General features: G+C 38.6%; 1 protein-coding gene across 1 annotated transcript; it reads right to left on the reverse strand.

Annotated features, from left to right (window-relative positions):
• Positions 1 to 503: 503 nt before the first annotated feature.
• On the reverse strand, positions 504 to 23922 carry cabp4 (calcium binding protein 4). The gene is made up of 7 exons (XM_072383703.1): positions 23867 to 23922; positions 22828 to 22966; positions 12543 to 12573; positions 11989 to 12132; positions 5087 to 5196; positions 2754 to 2901; positions 504 to 532 (listed from the first exon to the last, which is right to left on the reverse strand). The coding sequence occupies exons 1-7, from the start codon at positions 23920 to 23922 to the stop codon at positions 504 to 506; spliced, it is 657 nt and encodes a 218-aa protein (XP_072239804.1).
• Between the last annotated feature and the right edge of the window lie 310 nt (positions 23923 to 24232).

The raw sequence follows: 24232 nt of genomic DNA on the forward strand, positions 1-24232 counted from the left end.
TCACATATCTGCAACACAGTGTCCCCAACGTTGCACGTGTATGACTAAGAAGAGAATAAATAAAAGTGTCTCGGAGCAAATGTGTAACCACTTGAGTAAAATGCAGAATGCTAAAACAATTTCAAAGTGACACATTCATTCTGAGAGGAAAACTATCTTTAGAAAAAACATTGTAAGACATTTCTGCTGTTTAATAAAAGAAGAAAAAAAAGGAGTTTTGATGAGCTGTGAATTTCTGAGCCACACGGTGGCAACCATGCAGCATTTTTGTTCCAGTCGAGCGTTTCATAACTCACCCTTTACCCACTGCACTTACTCAACCTCAGCTTTTGATAGAAAAGCATAAGCACTTTTTTTTTTTTTTTACATGTTAATTTTACAGTCGGGTCACAAATGACATGAAACGACAGAGAGACGAGACTGCGGCGGAAGGAAGCAGACAGAGGTTGTGACTTTGTGGGTACATGGCTCCTGAATCTTGTTCCATCGTCTTCCGTCAGAGGTCATCGGGCGGAAAGCATCATAACAAACTCTGCAGGAGAGACAAGAGACAGCAGAGAGGGTCTAATCACACTCAAGACATCATAAAAGAACAACATGCTGTCACATTTTTCTCAGCCAGCACGAAGTTGTAACTAACACTGCTTTCGTTGACACAATGCTTCCATTATCAGCAGGTTTACCACTCATAGGGTGATGTGATTCATTTCTTCTGTATACACACACGCATATATATCATACTTCATAGTGAATATATATTATCATACATTAACTGCAGTCAGTGGGTTGCCTTTTGTTTTTGCCCACAATTGTGATCATTATGAATCCATGTGCTGTTACATGCAGGCAGATAGCTTGAAGCAGGTTTTTACTATACCCAAATCTTTCTTATTTGACCTGAAAGATCCTCGATAACAGATGTGTATCTATTGGTTTTCGCATTGAAGCTAAATTCCACATAAACCATGTTTTAAAAGTAGTGGGAGCCGCTCTGTAAGTCATCCCGACACCTGATTTCAACCTGTGCAATGCTCCGGTGCACATTCTTCACTAAGTGACAATAATGAGAGGCTACTGCTTATTGATCATCTCTGAGACTGACGTGCCTTTTCATATGTTCCCAGTAATTGTAATTGATTGGACTGCTTAAGACAAGATCACATCGTCATGCACGTTGTGTCGATGATGTGCGCACATTGACATGCACGTGGGTTTTAGAATTGTGTAAGCCTGTGTGCCATTGAATTGTTTATTCGAGAGGGGGCACGTGGTTTTTCAATTCCTGCAGAGTCCTTGAGTTGTCCAGCACTGTCTCTTCTTTGTGTGTAGCATGTGACAGGTTTCCAGGCATGTACACTGGAGAGCTAATGCACTGCTGATCAAATTGGATTGGCCTTTTCAGCCAACCCACCTTGACTTAACTATGTCTCCTTTCCCAATTTCAACATTTTCCAACCTCATTCCTAAGTCATTTTCTCCATCTGTCACCTTCATCCACAACCCATTTCTGTGAGATACACTTTGTCCTTCCTCTATTACAGTCTTCCCTACGGCACACCTTTCATATACCAAATGCTGTTGTGCTTTTTTTAATAAATTAGGGCAATGTCGCTGGCTTACACCCAATGTTACATATTGATCAAGTCAGTCTGTCTTCCAGCACCAGGAATTCCCCCAAGAGTCGCGCATCCAGATCTGTTTGATCTTACAGACGTGGAGGAGTCACCGACTGAATTTGAGAATGTTTTTCAGGAGCAAGCTGAGTAGCTGTTGACTTTTTACTTATAACTTTAACGGTATTTGAAAGTTTGGGAATCCCTTAGGAGTTCCTACATTTCTCTGTGGATATGACCCAAAACACCGTCAGATTTTCCAAAGTCCTAAAGATAATAAAGAGCCCCCCAAAAAAGAGAAGCCTTTTACTGAGAAAAAAGAGAAAAAGAGAAAAAAAATCACTTAAGGAATAAGGTGCTTACTAGTTTGGCAGGTTAAACAAGAACCCGGGGGAACTAAAGGACTCACAGAACACAAGTTAACACTGAACAGCGTTGGTGTGCATGGCAGGGCTGAATAAAGGCTGCCACTGCTCTCCAAAAAACAAGACTGCTTCCTGTGAACAGTCCACTAAAGATCACATGGAAAGCCGGAAAGCTGTTGGAGGAAATTTTAGTGAAAGGATGAGACCAACATTTTAACATTGTAGTTAAAAGGAGATGTGTGATGAAAAAAAAGAAGCATATTACAGTACAATAACCTTATCCTCACCTGTAAAGCATGGTGGTGGTAACATCATAGTTTGGGCCTGTTTTGCTGTATCTAGGCCAGGAAATCTAACCATCATTGATGGAACAAAATTGTCAGAGCGTCTGTCTGAGACGGGACAGTGAGTCATGCAGTGAGAACACAAGCGTTGATAAATGATTCAAGAAGAATAAACCGATATTTTGGAGAAGCAAAATTAAAGTCCTGAATTTAGTTCAACTGAAATAAGCTGTAACAGGAGTTTATGTGAGGAGACCCATAAACTTCCAAAGCTAAAACAGTTTCATACGGAAGAATGAGCTTAAATTCCTCACACCAAATATACAAACAGCTGGGCTTGAGTTCTTGTCCCGTACCCTCCTCTGGTTGGATGTAGACACCCATCCCTTCCTCTAACAGTTTTGCAAGTGCTTTCTTTTTTTTTTTTTTTTACTTTTTCTTCTTTTGCTAACAATGTTTAAACTCCCTCGTATTTTTTTCCATCCACTCACCATCAAAGTCAATGGTGCCATCTTTGTTGAGGTCAATGTCACCGAGGATCTCCTCCAGCTCGCCTTTTTTCAGCTTCTCTCCAAGGAGGGTCTTCGTGCCCTCCTTCAGCTCGTCCAGTGTGATCTTTCCATCACCATCACAGTCAAACTGCCATTTGTAGGGTAAGTGGAGCACATGACAGTGGGGGACGCAGGAGAAGTAAAGATAACACAATGAGCAGGGAATGAAAGAACAACATGTGGGACAATGAGAAACGTAAATATCATAAAAGTAATATGATGGAAGTCAAAATTGTATTACAGACTGACGATATGAGGTGGCTGCAACAGTGACAACAGCTTGTGTCTACAGATGGTTCATCGCCAACTCACAATAAGAGAGTTAAATGAGAGAGACTTCTTAAGTGACTCGTTGGAGTGAGTTAAAAATGAATTCTCCTTTGTTCAGAGTGTAGCCGGTGCTCTGGAGCCACAGATGTCTCAATTCATTATCCTCTGCAAATGGATTTTAAAAAATAAATAAATACCATGTGAATTGCTGGCCTTTAATGGCACCCTTTTATCGTGCTGCCTATGTGTGAAGGTAGAAAGTACAACTGAGATGCCAAAAATGGATTACAGGATGACACAAATGCAAGGTTTTAAAGGTAAACAAGGTGTTTTAGGGCTTCAAAGATGTTTTTGCTGAGTGTGTTCAGTAGTAAATACTGTTTGTAGGCGATAAGTAGCCAAAGTAGAGAGATGAGGCTAAACTAAAGATATCCGAACTGTCTCATTTGTTTTCAGTTGCACCCACTAAGATCACACAGGGTTGACGTTATACAGAAACTACTGTTTGAAACCAGTGTTTAAATATGGCACATCTAATATTTGTCAAGCTGTATCTTGACCAGATTATTTTTGTTGCAAGACTCAGGCAGAGCACTGGTTGTATCTCTGGGCACTCTTCTCATTAGAATTGAAAGAGTTTAACGAAATTTTTTGATTTCCCGGCAGATACCCGAGTCAACAGAGTCAAGACCAAGACTTTGGGAGGAACATTAGAAAATCTTAATGTTAGTTCTTATTTATCTGTTCGACAATCACGTATGATGTACCTGTACGTACCTGCATGTATGTATGTATCTGTACAAGTTGGATACGTGTTCTCGGGGTTGAATTGCTCCCCTTTAAGCCAATAATCATACTTATGGACATTTTGAACAAACAACAGAATCTTTGCCATATTTGATGATAAAACTTTACCCTGTAAGGCTTTTTCTTTGTTCATGTGTTCAGCTGCAAACTTTAGTGATGCTGAAGGATGTGTTGGTTTTGGAGAAGCAGCTTTTTCTCTTTGCCACTGGCCACGTAACAGGCAGTGACTCTGGTGTTCCAGCAATTTTCAGTTCACAGCAGGCCTGTGCCTTGGTGGTTGCTGAGACTTTCCTGATTATTCAAACCAATTCCTTCTCTGCCACGGGTGACGTGACGGGTCTCCTTCCACACATGTGGAATATAAGTGGCTATACCTCCCAATAGTTTGTAACTGCATACAGATGTGTTGAACTGATGATCTAATAATGCACTTGTAGAGAAACGACTACAAGACCAATTCTGTAACTCTAACTCCTACTTAAATCTGCACCGAGAGCCTGAAAAGCCAGTCGCGGTTTCTGTGTCTGCTGGTGTGTGAGGCCTGTGTGACATAATTTTGTCATCCTCACACAGGTCTTTCTGCAGCTGTGTAACCACACAGACAATGCATGCATCTGGATTAATACCCATTTAGGAAAAAAAAAAGAAAAAACTCCATACAAAGAAAAAAGATGCAGAAGAACAACATGTACGCTTGTTTTGAGGAAAATTGTCAGAGAATTGCCACAGACATGTCAAACAATGTATTGCAGACCATGTACATGCCTGTGTTTTGTTACCGCTGCACCAGAAAGGTTGTATAAATAGGACCGCTTACCATGCAGACATGGAAACCAAGTACCCAGCCTCAGACTTTCACACTGTACCGTGTGTTGATGTGTCAAAAGCAAAACAAAACCTTTTTGATGTTTGCACGGAGAAGCTGATAATCATAATCAATGAAAGCTCAGAGGCCTTGGTCAATTAGAAGACATTTTGGAACTTTGAATCCCACTTTAACTGTGGGAAGCTTTTGAGCAGGTGCTTACAATTTTGACCCTGTATTGATCTCCGGAAATCCATAAACTTGTACAGTTTAAGGATGTATGTAGTACAATTATTTTGCCTTCGGAAAAGAGCAATTAAAAGAATTTTTGGCAAAGTTTTACAACTTTAAGCCATATTTTGTCGCAGGCGCTTGCTTGAGTCCCCCCTACCTGTCTGAAGGCAGAGCGGAGCTCCTTCAGACCGACCATATGAGCCGTCTCCGCCAACATCCTTGGCCCCATTAACTCGCAGAAATCATCAAAGTCTACGTGGCCGCCCCCTGCAGAGAAGCAGAGGACATTCACAGGTTGAAGTAGCAAAACCTATGCTACCTTATGGTGTCTACATGCTGCACATGCTGGATACTGGCACATAAGATAAGGTGTTCAATAGATCCATCTATGCATAGCAAAACTGGAAAAAGTGTGTAGGTTCAATCATTTGATTTCTTAAAACTGCTTCAGCCTTAATTTTGAGTCAATATTACTCAGTGACTTTAACTTTTCTTTGAGGCACTTTTTTTTGTTTTGTTTTTTTTGTCTCCACCAACTCAGTCAGAAACACGTTGGTTTCACAGACAAAAGGCGCATGCTGCAACTAAAACTCTCCCCTCTCAGTCTTGCAAAATGAGCACATCCCAAGTAAACGTCTTTAAATTAAACATACAGTTTGATATACACTGGAATTAAACATACAGGGACCATAGAGTTCATTTTGACTTAATACCAAGCTTGAAGAGAAAACGATTATACTCTAACCCTTACAAATAAGAAGTTAAATGTGAGTTTTGGCCTTCGGGAGTGATTTCAGACACAGCCTATATGAATGTTCTCGGCGTGTACTGTAGATACCACAGGATATCCATGAATTCAGCCGTGTTCTCATTAAGCTTCCTCCAACCCAGTTGGAACCAGTTTTGTTTTGTTTGATCCCCATGGTAATTATTAAAACAGGCTGATACAATGGGATGGCTCGTGTTATCAGTTTTGACAAAAGGCAGCCTTATAGCGGGATAATGTGCAGACCAATAGGCTTGTTCTGTTTTCATTATTTGGGCCTTTGTAGAAGTGAAAGACTACTTCAATAAAGCCATGTGGCCATTTAGTGGCTCAGACATTTAATCAGAGCCTTGAGTCACAGGACTGCAGAGGGAGTCAAACTATAGCAAAATCTGTTGAGGACGGAAAGCAATTTAAACTACTGAATCATGCAAGTAACTGCTGAAACGGTCAAATACTGGTAACAAAGGCTGCTTTCAGAAATAACAGACCTGTTTTGGCAATCGATTCTATGATTTTCAGGCCAACAGAATTTTCACACTCGCCCCAAGGTAGTGTATACGTTTTGGCTGAGTGGCCTTTACACTGTGGAGCAGCAGTCCTGGAGGATTCCTGCCTCGAACAATCTATGCCTCACAGTTTGTGGGTAAGTGTATAATCACAGTTTTTTTTTGTCAAAAGCCTTATGGAATCTATGGTATAATGGTTGTTGGGCCTGACCTTCTCAACACCTCCATAGGAGGTATACTACCGAGAACAATCTGTGCAGGTATAGTAAATACAAAATGTAATAATAACAACCACTTCAATCCTGACACACTCATAATGTTTCCCTCTCAAACACAGATATGAAATGTTTCACTTTCACAGTTTGAAGTACCGCGTGTCATGTATCCTCAAGTACTTATTATAGTGAATTGAAGTACAGGTGTGTTAGGTTTTGAGTCAAAGGTCTGGGTAATTGTTGTTTCCCTGTATTTCAAACTGATGGATTTGGTTTCCTTTGGAAATCATGACGACAACTTAAAAAATAAGAATCTCTGAGCAATAGTTGTTTGTGCTACTTTAGTGTATGTTCTGTCCCCTTTGCTCAGCAGATGAAGACTTTCATTAAACTTTTTGAAATGAAAGCAGTCATCGGTCTCTCAACCAAGGGTTTCAAGATTCTTTGCTGTTGTCATGCTAACGATCTAATCAGGAAACTGTTTACATCTGGGACACTAAGGGATTCCAATTAGCTGGCAGAGAGGAAGGAACGCGGCATAAAAACATGGCCTCAGAGTATCCAGTATGATGTAGCCGCTTTGTTACACTGTGGACCCAAAGTCCAGTGTTTTGTTTATTATCTTTGTTATTTTCCCAGAGGGGCTCAACACAAAGTTACATTTATATGTGCAGATTAATCCAAAGTTCAAGGTAACTCTGCATGGCAGACACATGCTATGACTACAAAAGACAGATATGCTGATTATTTTAGTAGTTTTTACACAAACACAGTTTTGATTCAGGAGTCTTGTTTTGTCATCTTTTATTGTTAGTGTAGGCTATGCTTCCAAGGTTTAGTTTACATTTTTGCCAGCTTTAAAAAAAATAAAAAACATTTTGGTTTATCATAATAAATACTTGAACTGGGCAAAAGGCTTTTAGTGATTCTAATATCCACTTTCTCAAAGTATGTTTTTTTTCTTAATCATTGCCAATTTCAAAGCACTTCATATGTATGTTTATCATTTAAAAAAAGGTTTTCCAATATGTTGTGGAGGGGAGGAGACGACTGGAATTCTGATATTAACACAGTAAACATGAATTATGGATGCACTTTGCTAACTAAGCTAGCTAGCATTAGAATTAGCTTACAACTTTGGGATTCTCCCTAGTATCCTAATCTGTTTAGACAAACCCTGACAGCAAAATCCAAACTAGTAGACCAGTCTACCAACTGAAGGGTGCCGTATACCATGTATACAAAACAAATTTGGTAAAAGGTCTGGCTAAATAAAACTAAGCAAAAGAACTGAAATAGAAGACCAGCAACATAAAACCACACTTCCACCAGAAAAAATAAATTGAAAAAAGAAAGAAAAAAAGACTGTCGCCAATACAAATAAAGTTGGGGGAAACACTTTTGTCATAACAAAAAATGTTGTTGCAGTATGTTATAAATAACAATGTTTTATTAGTGCTGTTTTGCATGATGGCAAAAGTTAGTGTATTTTCCTGATATTCAACGTTCTCAAACCTCAGTGATACTGTTATGCTACCAGAGTAGCCTAGAAGGGATAAACCAAACACTTACTTACAGTGGGTGTTTTGCACTTTGTTTTTGCGCTTCTGTCTAGTTTTGGTAAATCAAGTGTAACTTGTTTGTATAGCAAGCACAAAAATTGCACAGAAAAATATTAAATCAATTAAATGCGTAAATAGCCTACAGTCAGGTATCTATTCTTTCTGGACAGCTTATGAATGAAGCCCATTGAGGCAAATATGTCAAATTCCTGAATTGAACAAATACAGTTTTATCAGTTAGTCTGAAAATTGGATTGAACTCCAAACATGAGCACACTTTGAACATTTTCATTCTCAAAGGAGTATGTAATTATGCACAAATATCAGGCAATTATTGGTCTACAGAAATGTCAGGGAGCTGAATTTACAGCTTATTTTTCTGAGCTCCATTTCAGAGTGAGAACATTTCTGGGTGAAAAATTAGTAACCCAAATAAGAAGTTAAATGTGAGTTTTGGCCTTCGAAATATATTTGTTTTCTGTATTTGACAAAAGCTGCCAGGCCTGGTTTCACTTCCGAACACCAATATAACATAACACTTGTGCTGGAGCCTATTGTTTAAGTCACGGGTAAGTTGTGTTTTCTCAAACAAAGAGCAGGCACCATAACAGCATTTAAATGGGTTGAGGAGCCATTTGCAGGTAAATTTTGGTTTTAATTGGCTACAGCTGACTACTTATGCAGCTGGCCTGATAATAGCAGTTCACTTTCCCCCAGTGGCTGCCTCAGTGGTAACTCATGCTGCAGGCTGAAGCTGCTGTAGTCAGTTTAGCTGCCTGATGTGACTAACTGTGCGGAAACAAGTTTTCAGACTGAGGGTAAATGGTCTTGATAATACACAAAACAATTAACTGCCAATGCATAACAGCAGAAGTGTTATTAAAAAAGTAATATTACATGTATGAGCAAAGTCAAAATGTTAACCAACAAAAATCGCCACACAGCTTTTATATCACTATATCCAGCTCAGTTCGGGGGAATAGGAGGTTTAATTTATATAACAGCATGTCTATTTCTTGTTTTCCTTCCACATGACTTTGTTGCCCTGCATCTTTCCTCACATATTACTTGGGAGGGAATCAGAACATCATAAACTATAAATTCACTGTATGACTTAAAGTAGAACTTTAAAGTAGAAGAAATGCTTCAGATTAAGACTATACTGTTTTTGAAGGGTTGCCACTGTATGGTTGTTTCTTCAGGGCATTGGTTATTTTTACAACGCATGTTTTTAAAACTGTTGAATAAAGCTGAATCTTCAGTTTTGACATCAAACATTTTGACTCTGAAAGCTTTTTTTACAGAGAGGTTATATGTTTTACACTGTATAGTAATCTTTGGATATTTTTCTGATTTCAGAATGAAATGTTGGCTTTTCAGCAATAACATTTATTAATAAAAATACTAAATTAATAATTTTTTTTGAGACATTTATTTTTGGCTACTTCTGTTGTTGCTGTCAGTTGGTCACAAGCACGGAAGACTGAGGTTTGGTTTTATAAGCTGTGTATTGTGGGTGGATTTCTTTAGCTGAGTGATACAAATTCAAGAGTACCAATCCAAATAAAAAGGCAAAAAAGAGCACCCATGTAGACTTTAAAAGCCAGCGAGCCAGCCATATGATGTTGCACTCAAATTTGTTGCTTTGGTGACCCATGTTTTCTTAGAATATCCCTAAAGAAGGCACTACTGAAAGATGAAAAGGAACTAAGCAGTAGAATAGATGTTTCACATAACAGATCTACTGAATGCTCAAATTAAACCCCTTTGTAATTACCAGCATTTTAATTAGCATTCATATTTTTCAGTTACAGCAAGTCATCAAAGTTAAATTTGTTTGAGAAGCTAATTACAGAAATCCATTATACGTAATTAGTGATGTATAAGTACTTGTTTTGCTTTCTGATAGCAACGTGCCCTTTGAATAAATAACAGTGAAACATAAATCACAAAATGATCAAGATGCAGATGGTCAAAATGCAAAATTAAAAATCTCATGGTATTCTACAAACTAAAGATGATTGTCACCTACAGATATGTAAGTCACGCATGAGGAAATGTTGTTGAATGTCATAAACTCCCTCATGGTTGATGCGGGCTAAAAATAGATGGTTGGTATATCAACCAGAAGACTTCAGCAAACCAGTGGACCAATGGTCCCATCAGGTAGCAGCTCAAACTGAGTCATAACAGTGTGGCTAAGTCCATTTTATACTATATATAGAAACTATGGCTACAACATCAGCAGAACATTAGAAAATAGTTCTTATTTATTAAAATTAGTTCAGTTAGTTACAGAGGAATGAATCATATTCAGTAGCTTATTGCAACATTTTCTGCTATTAATTACTGGTTGTATCAGAGTAATAGAGTGGTGAGGCTGAATCAAGCAAGGGGCGCAGCCTAATGCATATGTATTAAACTTTTCACTGAGAGAGAAAATCAATGTGCTGCTTTTATCTGATGCGTACTGTACATCAGCATATATCAAATATGAGCTATGAGATAATCTATCTATATTATGATGATTCATATAAAAACACATATCAAGATATTTAAAAATGTGATTTCCATGGTGTGCCCCATGTGTCTGAGTACTATGTATCTACTGCAGGTTTTACATAAAGTCTTGGCAGACCCATTGTTTTGCGGGCCAAACTCTGATAATAAGTAGGAGTTCTAATCCTTCCGGCTTTTGGCAAAAATCCAGAGTTCAATTGCAATAGTGATTCACCTTAGATTTTTCATCACACTCGATCATTCAGAAAGGAGAGCAAAGACAAAACAAAACATTATAGGGTGATATTATAAAAAACAACTGTTTTTCGTGCTTGAGATCATCTCTTTGGGTGTCATCAGTTACTACTATGTCACTGGCGTACTAAGCATAGGAAGTCTCATGATATGGATTCTGGTTTCTTTAAAATGTAAGTCTTTTTTATTTGGTCACCATAACCCTGCCGAGCCCCTGATGTACTTGGTCCTTAGAACTAGACCCAACTTGGTGCCATGTTGGAATCGATTCCAAGGTTATCATGCTCCATCAATGGTTTCACAACAATTAAAGTACAAGGAAAATTATGTGTAATATGTTATAAGTAACAGTCCTTAGTGTTAGCTTCTAAAAAGGAATGTGACATGATTTTTGACTGGAGTAAAAGTCTGCCAACGGCCCTTATGTTATTCTGTCTGTAGTCCAATTCAAAACATGGCTCACAGTTGCAACATGTCGCTGGCTACACTGAGATTGTGCTCAAAAGAAGAATCAATACCAACTGACTGTTGTTTGCCAGCACAACAGGGAAATATCTTTGAGAATAAAATTGCCGGTCAAATATTTATCCATAAGTTTGGTGTGTAGTAGTCTGAGCTGGGTTTGCTATGTGTGCTAGAGTAAACCCTCAGGTTATTTACTGTCTGCCGCCTGATTAACTAATAATGTGCTTCAAGAGTAACTGAGTATTTCTGAAATCAAAAGAGGCAGACCCTGACGAAGAGGGGGGTGAAGTGGAGATATGGATCACTACAGGCCCTAAAACTGTCTGCTCTGAAAAGAGGAGTAAATTCAAGGTTGAGAAAGAAGCTGTTTATCTGTAGTATTTTGACCAAAGCATAGCGCTGACATTTAATTAAGGCTTTTTGAAATTGTGTCAGCTTAAAAAAGGGCATAATATGCCTCCTTAAAGACCAGAGAGAGGAGAGCTAAGTCTTAACTCACACTTCTACATGTAGACTAATTTTCTCACACCCCTGTACCTGCAGTATGAGGGTCATTAATCAGAAAGTAAACATCTTGTCCCCAACTCCATAGACCCAGAGCAGTTCCTCAAGGACTAGTAGGAAAGAACACGAGCACAAAGGTTTATACAGCATGCACCCAAACATTACTCACACATTAATACATGCTCATTTCAGAAAGACCCATCAATCATGCATACATGCTTTTAACCCCTGAGGGGGAGATGAAAACCATGCGCACCCATACAGCCTGATGTATAAATACTAACATTTCATCTTGATTTGTTGAATGATCTCGATGAGCTCCATCTCTGTGGGCATGTAGCCCATGGTCCTCATGCAGTCGGCAATGTCTTTGTAATGGATGAAGCCATCCGCATCGTAGTCAAATTCCTTAAAGGCCTCTTGCAGCTCTGCCAGACACAAAAACAAATTACATCGATTGCAACAAACCGTAAAGTAAGGTAAAATATGTTTCCCAAGAGCCAAACACACACACACACACACGCAAGATACACAGTAAGTGCAGACAGCAAAAGTTGCAAGTTTCAAACTTTCCCGTAAGTTGTTGACTCCAGCAAAGAGAACTACAGCCAACGCTCAAGAACAGCAAGTTATGTGTTTCAATTGATTTTTCTAGCTCTGAGTCGTTGGCAAATACATTTCAAGGTAGTCGTAGAAAAAAACCCTCCAATCTTTTGCATGAGTCATGAGGAGAAGCAAGCTGAAAGGGAGAAAATATTGATGCAACTGATAAAGCTCTGTATTGACTAGTAATGTATCATGTGCTTGCCTTGTAATTACACCATCAACAGCATCTTACCATCTATCTCTCCTGGCATCAGCTCTCTCTCCTGCGGAGCAGAGAAAAGACACAATGGGAATGATTACAAGACAGCACTGCAGGCTGGCATGTGAATTCAGGGTGGCTTAAAAACAGGAATGCTCCTGAGAAATATACAGTGATAATTTGCCTTTGAAAACCAAATTGAAACAACATGCATATCATGTCAACAGAGCTGCTTGATGACGGTAAACTCTAATGGGATTTCACCCAGCGACATGTCTCCCTAATTTGCAAAATGAAACAATACCACACACACTCCTACACACACACACACACACACTCACCGACATTGCATTTGCAGTATCCTGAGAAAAATTCTGTGTTAACACTAACACACACCCACACACAAGCTTGACAGTGTGAGGCACAAACCGTGCACTTTGGCACTGAAACACATATATATGTATCGGCTGATTAATTGATTCAAAAATGTATACGCTGGGCTATTCAGACCCTAGAAGCTCCTTGTAAATGGCCATGTGTGTGAGACTTTCAGCATTCTTAGAGCAGTTTTGACATTTGCTTGTGGCATTCTCTTTCTTCTTTTTTTTTCTGTAAAGCCAAACATAAGGTCGAGGTGAAAATCGGCTCCTTAAGCATGCAAAAAATTTAATTTTGCTTGGGACTTCAAAAAGCAATTCCCCAGGTGACTGCTTACATTAGGACACAGAATATTGGCTAAGGCCTGGTTCAGATCAGCAGATTTTGGATATTTTTCTCACTCCATAAGAAAAGAAAAGATGTTTTTTTGATAAAATGTTTTTTAAACCCTGCAGTAAAAGTCTCCTCTTTGGCCCTGGTAACTGCTGCTAAAGCGGAGATAAACTCAATACACAATAGACAATGATTTTTAGCATCACAAGCTTTGTGAAATGTTACTTTTAAATTGCCAATGAATTGCAAAAGCAGTTTTGGGGGTTCAGAAGCTTTGCATTGAGCTCATGTGCTCATATTTTAACAGCAATGTGAAACGGTTCATTTACACTGTTACACGTTTAATTTCAGTCCCTGAATTAATATTGTAATTAAACAATTTGGAAAAATGTAAGATGCCTTAACACCATCTTGACTCAAGTGCTTGCTATTTAGCTATAGAAACATCATCTAACAAAAAACATGTCAATGTACTTTTGTTAGTATGAAGCAAAAGAGCGTGGTTTATGGAGATATTGTGCAAAAAGATACCACAAGCCCAGGGATATCTATAAGTTCAAAGTAACAAGACTGCCACAAAGACCTATACAAGCTCCAGTTGTTGCAAGCATAAATTTACTCCAGGCTTTTTTTTTTCTTGCTTTGATGCCATTAAGAAAAACATCAAGGCTCAATATAATTAAGAAAATTGAGATAAAGACACACTAGTTGAGGCTGCAGTCACAAATTAGACCATTGTTGCTGATTTTTGACTGGAATATTTTTGTATTGTTTGGCTCTGAATGGCATTTTTTTTCATCACAGTTATTACATTTCTTTTGCTATGCCTCTTTGAAGTGAAAAGCTAACAAGAAACCAAGAAAGTGTGCTGCACCGCTATTTGTGTCCAACCCGAATTCCAAAAAGTTGGTGCACTGTGTAAAATGTTAATAAAAGAAATTTAAGAAATGTATGATTCACAAACCTCATATCTTATTCACAATAAAACCTAGAAAACAGACGTTTGCTATTACATGGCAGCAGCATGTCTCAAAAAGTTGTGACAGGGGCAACGGAAGGCTGGAAAAGAAAGTGACACTAAAAAGAAACAGCGGGAGGAACACACTGCAACTAATGAGGTTAATCGTGGGTAATCTTTCAGAAGACAGGCTCAGCAATCTCCAGATAACCGTGTCTAAAAATCGTAAAGCAATTTCAGAATCATGTTCATCAATATGAAATTGCAAATACTTTATATATTACATCATCTACGGTACAATGTCATCAAAAGATTTTGTGAATTTGGAGACGTTTCTGTGTGCAAGGGACATGGCCAACAATCAATATGTGATGCCTGTGCTCTTTAGGCCCTCAGGCAAACAAATATAAGATGTGATTCTGTCATAGAAACCACTTGTCTGTGAGCACAATTCATCCTGCCATCCACAAATGCTGGTTAAACGTCTGTCATGCAAACAAGAAACTATATGCGAATATGATCCATCATGTCAACTTCTCTGGGTAAAGCTCATCTAAGATGGACTGAGACCTAAGGGAAAACCATTCTGCAGTCTGATGTTTAGTAATTGGAAATTCCTTTTGGAAATTTCAGCCCAAAGAGGAGAGGGACCATCTGTCTTGCTATCACCAGCATTCAGTTCATAACCCTGGATATCTGATGGTGTGGTGAGGTGCCTTAGTGTCTACGGAACTGATAACTCACACACCCGGTAAGGCACCATCAGTGTAGAAAGGTACAGGTGTTCCCATCCACATGACATCTTTTTCAGGGAAAACCTTTCGCACTTGAGCAAGACAACCCTAAACAGCAAACTGCTTCTATTACAACAAATGTAGATTACATGAAATGGACCATGACCATGATCGCAGGCTAATCTTTGCCATGTGCTGATTATTTTAATTCTGATGCCAAAGTTTCACTTGTGGTGATGAATTCCTCATTTAAACACAAACCACAATGTTTCCATAGATTTATATACACTATCTATTTTTCACTTTTTCTACATCGATTTCAATCCGCCAAGTCATTATATTGCATGATGCCACTGGAACGTGAAATCTTTGTGCTGGCACTCAGAAAAGTCAGATGCACAACTTAGAATTAAAGCTGGGAGCTCAGAAATGTTGTTAGCTCACTTCCAGTTCCAGTTCCAAATACTTGATCTTGATACTTTCATTGTGCTAATGCGTGTCAGTTAGTAACTAAACAGTAACTAAATAGTTTCTTCAGAGGATAGTTTCCATTATGATATTAAAAAAAGGATGATTTACTCTCATGTAAATGCATACATGTGGAGGGTATATTTCAATATACTCCCTCGAATCTACCAAAAACTCCCAGTTCGAGAGTATATTGTAGACACAGGGAAATTGACCTCTTGTCACTGGGTTGTAATGGACACATATTACTAATATACTGCCATAGCCATTCAGATTTATGGCATTAACATTTTGACCAGCTAAATGTCACTGTTACTTTGCATAAATGCTCTTACTGATGCCATTTTTGCTGCACCACTCTCCACCATCACATCCATAACAGTATACTCCTGGCATTTTTAATGTTTTTTTCCCTTTTGTTAAACAACATGGCGTCATAGTTGAACAGTCTCAGTGCTGAACAGGTCTCCCTGCGGTACAGGTCTTTTACCATCCCAGGACTGTTGAGCAGCTAGAAGTCCTTTAACAGACAAAAATGGGATGATACTCCTCTCCTAAATGTCCAGCAACTGGTCTCCTCAGTCCTCAGACCCTAGACTAACCCTAGACTGTTGTTAAAAGAAGAGGGGATGTTGCACAGTGGTAATTTTTTTTTGATGTCATCAAACTCAAAATGAAATGTGAAAATATCTCACATTCAATTTTTGATATTTAGTTTTTTTTTTAATGTAATTGGGGTTGTGGCATATGGAAAAGTTAATTTCCTCTGACAAGGAGGCTGTTAGTTAGTTAGAGTGTGTGTTTTTTTCATCAGGATTACTCAAAGTTGGGGAAAGGAATAACTACCAGAAGTCGAGCATGGCCTAACCGAAAGGGATTAACTTTTAATGTTCATCTGAATCCAGGATTTTTTATTCATGCAGGGTCTGACTGCTCTTGTTCAGAGAGTTTCATTCAGGGAGAAAAAGTGCTTTACCTTTTGATCTTTAAACCTGCTTAATGTAAATGCTGATATTTCTTTTGTACTTTTTTCCTCCTGTTAAATCTGCTTTTAATCGACCATTATGTTTCCTTTGCTGCTTTTATTGGGTAAGGTGATTTTTCAACTTTCAGTCATTATTCTACTTTTCAATAAGCGACTTGAAACTGAAAATAGCAATATTCCCTCCTTATCTATGCTGGCACTCACAGTGGCTAATACATAAATCATACAAGGTCATCCTGCTCAAATTCACAAAAGCATCAGGAGGAGAAGAAAAACACCCCTGTGGTTTATTCTCATGCTGCTGCGTATGGCAGGCGTTCAAATGATTATTCACTGCATAATTTTGCCAACACAGATGAAACGCAATACCAAGATGCAATTGCATCAAGAGTTCTATCCCTTCTCATATTCTTTACCCATAAGAAGCCCTGATTTATTTAACCCTTCTGCTCTGATATGATTTTTTTGTTTGCCGTTTACCATCAATCCAGGACCCTTCTCTTATACAAAGGCAACGTTTAGATAACAAGGTCAGCAAATTGATTGGGTTTTTTCTTTTTCATTCAGAGAGGATTAGACAACATGCCATGCAGACTCTCAGTTCATCCTTCAGAATGAGCCCATTAACAGTTATTGCCATTCTGTCTGCCTTCACATGGCCAATTGAGCCGCCCACTGCTTTGTAAGCATGACTCATGCACACATATGAGAGGTTTGTTGATTCTTAACAGTACCACATGAGGCCAGTCAGAGTGAAACAGCACCTAAATCCCTAAATGGATGAAATGTTTATCCTTTGGCATTTTTCTCTCCCAGTCCTCCTTACATGTGGCCTGATAAGGGCTGACAGTGAACGTTGCTAAAGGGCTTATTGATACTTGTGTTGACACAAGGACCGCTGCAGGATATATGGTCTCTCATCAACCAAAGCAGTGTCGCTCTTCCTGGCTACTAGTAAATTCAGACCAGAGACTGTCATAGTAAAACAGACCAGTCATGACAGAACTCTTACATCAGGGAAGGATGCGAAAGCATCCACGGAAGCCCAAGGTCATGTTGAAATGGTGTTCATTATCCATAAATTTCCTTAAAACAATGAAACTGTCCCATTCGTTATTAGGAAATCTAGCAGTGGAACATCATTAAACGTTCATGGGTACAAAACTCCCCTCGGTGCAAAATTCTCTGTTATCTTTCTCAGTAAATCCTTCTCATTTGATGAGGAGAAATTTGCAAAAGCCTACGGCACCACTTTGTAATGAGTTCTCAGCAGGGTCTTTATTCCTTTAAGTTCTGTTCCAGGTTTCTTTCAACAGCAACAACAACAACAACAGAAGTATCAGGATATATAACAATAAAAATGACCATTAAAAGACAATTACACATAAAATAATTAATCTTACAGAACATAATAGGGTCTATTGCTATCACATAGTCAATTTTTCATTGTACAATTATCCCACCTTAAGGAATTTGTGAAAAATGTAATATCACAATATGTTAATGTTGCTGGATTACTGAATGTGAAAAAGGGGTCTCTTATCTTATGCTCTTATGCTCAGAGATGACAGGATCTCTTTTGTTGTAACTAACGAGTTGTTAGCTAGTTGCTGTATCTTGCTTTTTTCCCTCATCATGGGAGAAAGCAAGCTAGTGTTAAGGTGCAAATACGCCTATTTACTGTGTCAGCCCAATTATTACTGTCTCCATCTTATTTCACTTTTTATATATAGCATACAAATATAGGTGTACAAGTAACTCAAAAACTGGAAGGCTCTTTCGTTATGTCTATTTTGATGTAATCTAGTTTTATGGGGGTGTCAGGGATGCCCTTCAAAATTTAGAATGACACACGGAAATGTTCTCTAATCTTTCTTTGATCAGCAACATGTCAAATATTCAGGGACAAAATAAGACGACATGGTTAGGTTAGGGTTCTGATATAAACGTACTTTGCTGAGGCTATGGAAACATTGCGGTTTGTGTTTAAAAGGAGAATTCATTACAAAAAATGGACCTTTGACATTAACATCAAAAGAATCAACACACAACAGAGATTAGGGTGCGACTATAGTCGTGGTTCATTACCGGACTTCCTCACTTCATAATTACTGTTTGGGCGTTTTCTCTACTACTTATAATTATTGCTGCTTTTTCTATAGTGATTTTTATTCCACAAAGAGATCTCATTGCATGATGCCACCAATAAAAAAATAATTTTTTGTTGGTACAAAGGACATTTGGATGCACAACACAAAAGCAAACCTGGGAGCTCAGAAACTGGTGAACAATTTTCATTCCAATGAGTAGACACCATATTTGAGTCCAGGGACTGATTCTCAATACTTTTTCTTGAAACTTCCATGGTGCTAATGTATGCCAGTTAGGGGCACTAACTTATTTAACTAATCCTGTCTTCAGAGAATTCTTTAGGAACAGCCTCGGTTAAGAAAGGAAGGATGATTTACTTGCATACAAATGTATACATGTAGACTGTATGTCATAGTACGCGCCCTCAAATTGAACGCACCTATCCCCCGATTCTAATGTGTATAGTAGACAAAGGATAATGGAGTTCTCTTAACAGTGGCCTATTACAGACACAGATCACTAATTTCCCATCATAATCATGTGGATTTACTGCACCATCATTTTGACCAGCTTCATTTCACTGCCACTCTGCTTATATGCTCTTGTTGGTGCTATTTTCTGCTGCTGTTCTCTCCAACATCACATCCATCATAGTATTTTCTTGGCAGACTAAATGTTTATGCAGCTAAGACCTTTTTTTTTCAACTTCACTTTAGCTAAATTAAACAACACAGAAATGTCTTAGAAATACCCTTTTTCTTGATGGCAGTGTTAATTTAGAAAGTGTATTAGACTTACTGCCTCCTCTGGTTCATTCTGTAACCGGTGAAATGATCTTTTAATAAATCAAAATAACTCATCATAAACTATGGCATGTTTACTTGAAATGGCGCTGAATCAGCTAATGCTTTTTAACTGAATAGTGGAAGATGGGTTGCATCAGTTGTTGGCTCGCTCCCAGAAGTATTTTTTCTCAAATATCCTCTGGTGCCCTGCAGATATCTAGGATCATAATATCAGTCCTGCACACAGCCAATAGTTAACTTGAGCCAGGCAGTGCTCTAATGGAAGTCAGCCCAGTGGCCAGGCAGTAAATCGTTTGTGAAATTACTGGAATGACTTCCTGGCAATAGCGAAAAAAGAGTTTTTTGTTTTTTTCTTTTATGCTTTGAGGTAGAGGGAAAATATCACAGTCCTGGTTGTTTGAAATAATTTCTTTCTTATTGAATCCATTCGACTGCAGCAATTAGTCAATGCTGAATATATGCTCAACAGTTAATGTCTCCTGCTCATCTGTGTATGATTTCAAAGTCAGTCCTATGTTGTTTTTTTCTGGCTTGATTCACTGTGTGAGGCTTCACTTTCTTTCCGTGCCACCCTCTTCCAGCTTTTGAAGAGAAGCTCATGGCCTGTGGAGATCTTAATGAGCAAAATTAAATAAGCAAACATGTTTGAAATGCATATTTGAAGTTGGCTTACTTGTAGTAAAAAAAAAAAGGTTTTCCAAAAATGTTCAGGCTCGGACTCATTCTCATCCCAAGAAATTTAAAAACTGCTGCTTTGTCAAATTCTACTCAGTTCCTTGGCTTTGATGCTCTGGTGAAATGTCCATGGCCGAAATTGGATGTCATTTTTCTGGGGTGTTTACTGGTGAACGCGCTTGATTTGTGATGCCATCAGAGTGAGGATGAGCTGGATTGCAGGGGTGGTGAAGATGAAAAAACATGAGGCAAAAATGCTGCTTACGTGCAAGGAAAGGTTGCATGCTTATTTTGGACTGATGGTCTAAAGCAAACACAGTCAGCACAAACTGTGACACAAAGCTCACAGAGACCATCTCAGTAGGTGACTTGGAGGAAATTCCCGGAATCTTTATCCCTGAGCTCTGTTTCTTCCATCTTTGACGGTTTCAATGATAGGGATGAAAATGGAAATCAAAAAATTGTTTAGAATTAGTCAATGCTCTTTATTGCCATTGTGAAACAGCAGCTATTTTGCTTAGTCACTGACCGTTGCCCGACTGTGGCAGTTGCTGTAGTGTTCACATAGAACTGATTTATTCATTCATATTCCTTCTGTTTTACAACCAAGATAGAAGAGAGGATGCGCCCCACAATTTAAAACAATAGACTTTTCCTTCCAAACTCTTTGTCCTTGATTGTCACAATTTAAAATTTGAGTATAGCACTGTACTGTAAATGGACTAAATTAACTGTCATCTCGGGGCACTCCTTGCTTCTGTGTGTGATTTGTCAGAAAAACAAGAAATACAAGCAGCGATTTATTGGACTGTGCAAACTTAAATGAAAATACAAGGCAAAACAGAATTGGCACAGTTCTAACAAACTTGAAAGTGAATATTTGCTATGAACACTTTTTAGGCTTCAGCACAGCCTGAACCTTCTTAGACAAGCTTTCTTGTCATTTCTTCAAGTTGTCTTCAGGAATAGTTCTCCAGGCTTCTGAAAGGACATTCCAAACATCATGTTGGCTGCCTTTTGTTCCGTTCTCTCTTCAATAATGTAGAGGTCCAGGCTCTGGGGAGGATTTATCACTCCATAAGACCTGTTGCCACTGATTTTCAGTCCAGTTCAGCTTTATATTTCTGTTTCACTTTCTTAAGAATAGCTTCTTGACAGCCACCCTTCCATAGAGACAATTTCTGATGAGGCTTCAGTAACAAGTAGATGGATCAACTCGAGCGTCAAATGCATGGATCCTTATGGACATCTCTTTTAGATCCTCTCCAACTGCTGTAGATGGTTTTTTTAGGCCTGCCACTTCTTATTTTGTCCTCCACCTGTCCAGTTTTCTCAAATCTTCCAAGGACACCATGCACACCATGCCAAGATATGCCAAATTTTCAGCTTATAGCCTTTTTGGTAAATCACCTTATTGATGCAAAAAAAATCAATTTTATGCCTGTTAAACGGTGCAACTAAAGAGACTGGAACAAATTAAGTGTCTTTGCAACAGGCTGCAATTAACAAAGTGCCCATAGATTAAATGTAAAATCGGATCTTTGCTAAGTTGGGTGTTATCTGTTGATACAAATCTGGTTTTATCCCTGGAGCCTTTTTCATGCTAGAATAATTCATAGATCAGATACAAGGACTTAACTGAACAATTTGTGAAAAAGCAACCAATTTTCCACTGAAAAGTTTTACAGTTATTTAGAAAGTCCAGACAACTATTGCTCATGATTGGTTTGAAAGATTACAAAAAGGTCTGGTAGCTTGGAAGCAAAATATGAAGAAATGAGGGGTGTTGCAGTACTGTTTTACTTTAAAAGCATCATTAGGACATAAGCAGCTGCTCTGAATTATAGTGTGATCCTGTCCTGTGGAAAGGATCCCTAATGAGCAAAACAACATTTCCATTCATCACTCTGGTCTTAAGTTGTTTCCACAGTTGTTTCCGCAGTGTTGATATTGTTTTCTGTTTGGCATTTACTGAGGATTTTAGTTGTTTGTTTTAGATCCTAAGACAAAGTCCTCCAGCCTCAGGAGGTTTAGTAGTGCCGAATCCCAATAAAGAAAAATTCAGAAAGCTTGGAAGCAGTCATAAGAACTGTTTGATTGCTGTGATGGTAAATTAAAGCCTTGATTACTGAGAAATAGGTAGACCAAATTTGGACAAAACTAATTTTATAAAGACAATTTCAAAATATCATACAACATATTGTTTAGTCATACGTTTTTCTGACTTTTCTCTTGGAGAAGACGATGCCCATTCATGAGCCACTGATGTGAGGAGATTGTTAGCCGTGAATCTCTGATTGCTGATTTCAAAATATATATTTTATTTAAAGATACTGGCCACACATGCATCAATGAAATGGCTATGTATGGCCTGAAAACCATATTAAAATTTAATAAAGTGATAATAATCTAGATGAATAATATAATAGCTTTGAGCTTGTTTGTGTGCAGAGCGTGTTTTTTTTTACCCAAGAGCACATCTCCCCATCTGTTTTGTATTTGTGTGCATGTCTCAGTATTTGCTAGATTTTTATCTCGGTGCATATTCATCCTAATGTTTGTTCTTACCTCCCACCGTGATTTCATTATTTAGGTATGTGGGCATACATTACTATTCTGTGAAGTTAAAGGAATGAGATGCCAATGAACAGTCGTTTTCAGTGAGTATGTTTATCTCTGTGGCGCTTCATGAAAACACTGACTGCTGTCACAGAGCTTTGTCACTTGAGTAAACATGTAATTTTGTTGCATTTGTTGAACCGATTATTTGATACTGCACTTGATGCTGACAAGCAATGATCTGAAAAGCAATGGAGCCTTCTGACATCATCGGCTTTGGGCTGTGACAACATTCATGTGTGGATGAATGGCATTGTGCTGCTGAACTGACCTGTCCAAAAAGTTTATTCAGGTAGGAGATGTAGGCAGCGGCCACTGCTGAGCTGTTGCTGAGGCTCCTTTTACCCTTCCGACTACCTTCCTCTTGACCAGGATCCTTCCCCTTAGCCGTGGGGGACTGTGATTTTGAGCTGTGAAGCATGCATTCACATGCCGTTGTTTAGAGCTGTCATCATCAAAACCAAGCCTAAAATTTCCCCTCCCAGTTCACAAACACACTGAAGTGTCTCGAAGGTGATATTCCTAAAGAGGCATTTCCTGGAAACAATTGTTCAGCTTCACTACCATCAACTGACACTGGATTACACAGTCACTAGCAAAAGAAAGAAAGGCAGTGTTTCTGAGAGGGACTGTTCTGAAGGCTTGTTTTCCACCTTGTGAATCATTTGAAGAAGCTAACTGAGTGCACAACCCTACACAACCCACTTCCCTCGTCTTGATGCTGATTAGAAACAGAGAATGATAATAACCAGAATTTCTTGGAGAGGCTAAGCTGAAGGGCCTTGTTTTTGAATTTCCCCATAGCGGGCGAGTTTCCATGTGCTGCATCCCTCCCTCCTCGTGGTGACACGCTGGGAGAAAAAGAAGCCTTAATCAATTAAAAGTGAGCTAGATTCCTTGGAATTGCTAAGACTATGTTTTCATTTCTTCAGAAGCAAAAAATGAAATCAACAACACTGAATTCGGAGGGTTGGAATAGGGACCTTGTTCAGGTAGCTAAATCAACTGCTGATAAACAACAGCAAAAACTGGTGAAAAATGTTTGAATCTTTAAAATTTTTAGGGACTAGCCTATACTATCCGAAGACACTGGAAAACAGTAGACTTCTTCCTAAAGTCACTAGGGTAAATCCAGTGCCGTGTGAGAATTATTAGTAGTGATTGGAATGTTCTCCAAAGTTGGACCTCCAAATATGAATTTGCTAGTGGAAGATTTGAGAATCACAGTTGCACTTGCTGAACGTATCGCTAAATTGTAACGTTGACTTCTTCATCAGTCTATCTATGTCCGACTGTTCTTCCTCACTGACCTGGCAGCAGAAGATGGCCTGCTGTCCGGTCCTCCCTTTGAGCTTTTCACAGACATCCTGGCTGAAAGATAAACACAAGATGCCACAATTGATGTCAGAAAGAAGCTTAAAATGTAAATGTTAAACATCAGTAAAGTTCCATAAATGGACATTTTAACCATGTGAAAAACAGGTTTTAAACACAATGTCAGCGTAAAGCTGCTATAACATGCAAGTGGCAAAATAAATGTGTGAACAGTTTTGGTCTCAATAGGTCATGTGTACCCAAATATCAACTGTACAATAAACTGTACAATAAAAATGAATTATGATTGTGTTTTATTCATAGGTAATCTGTTCGAATTTGATTAAAAAATTTAAAAAGAA

The sequence above is a fragment of the Leuresthes tenuis genome, unplaced genomic scaffold (assembly GCF_036924035.1).
Source record: "Leuresthes tenuis unplaced genomic scaffold, fLeuTen1.0.hap1 SCAF_4, whole genome shotgun sequence".
NCBI classification, from domain to species: domain Eukaryota; kingdom Metazoa; phylum Chordata; class Actinopteri; order Atheriniformes; family Atherinopsidae; genus Leuresthes; species Leuresthes tenuis.

What these genes read in the sequence shown, in the direction of transcription:
- cabp4 (XM_072383703.1), bottom strand. Translation starts at nt 23,922, where the DNA reads ATGTCTGTGAAAAGCTCAAAGGGAGGACCGGACAGCAGGCCATCTTCT. An exon ending in TGAATAAACTTTTTGGACAG is followed by an intron (nt 12,574 to 22,827) that starts GTCAGTTCAGCA and finishes TCTGCTCCGCAG; the next exon opens with GAGAGAGAGCTGATGCCAGG. An exon ending in GATGCCAGGAGAGATAGATG is followed by an intron (nt 12,133 to 12,542) that starts GTAAGATGCTGT and finishes TGTGTCTGGCAG; the next exon opens with AGCTGCAAGAGGCCTTTAAG.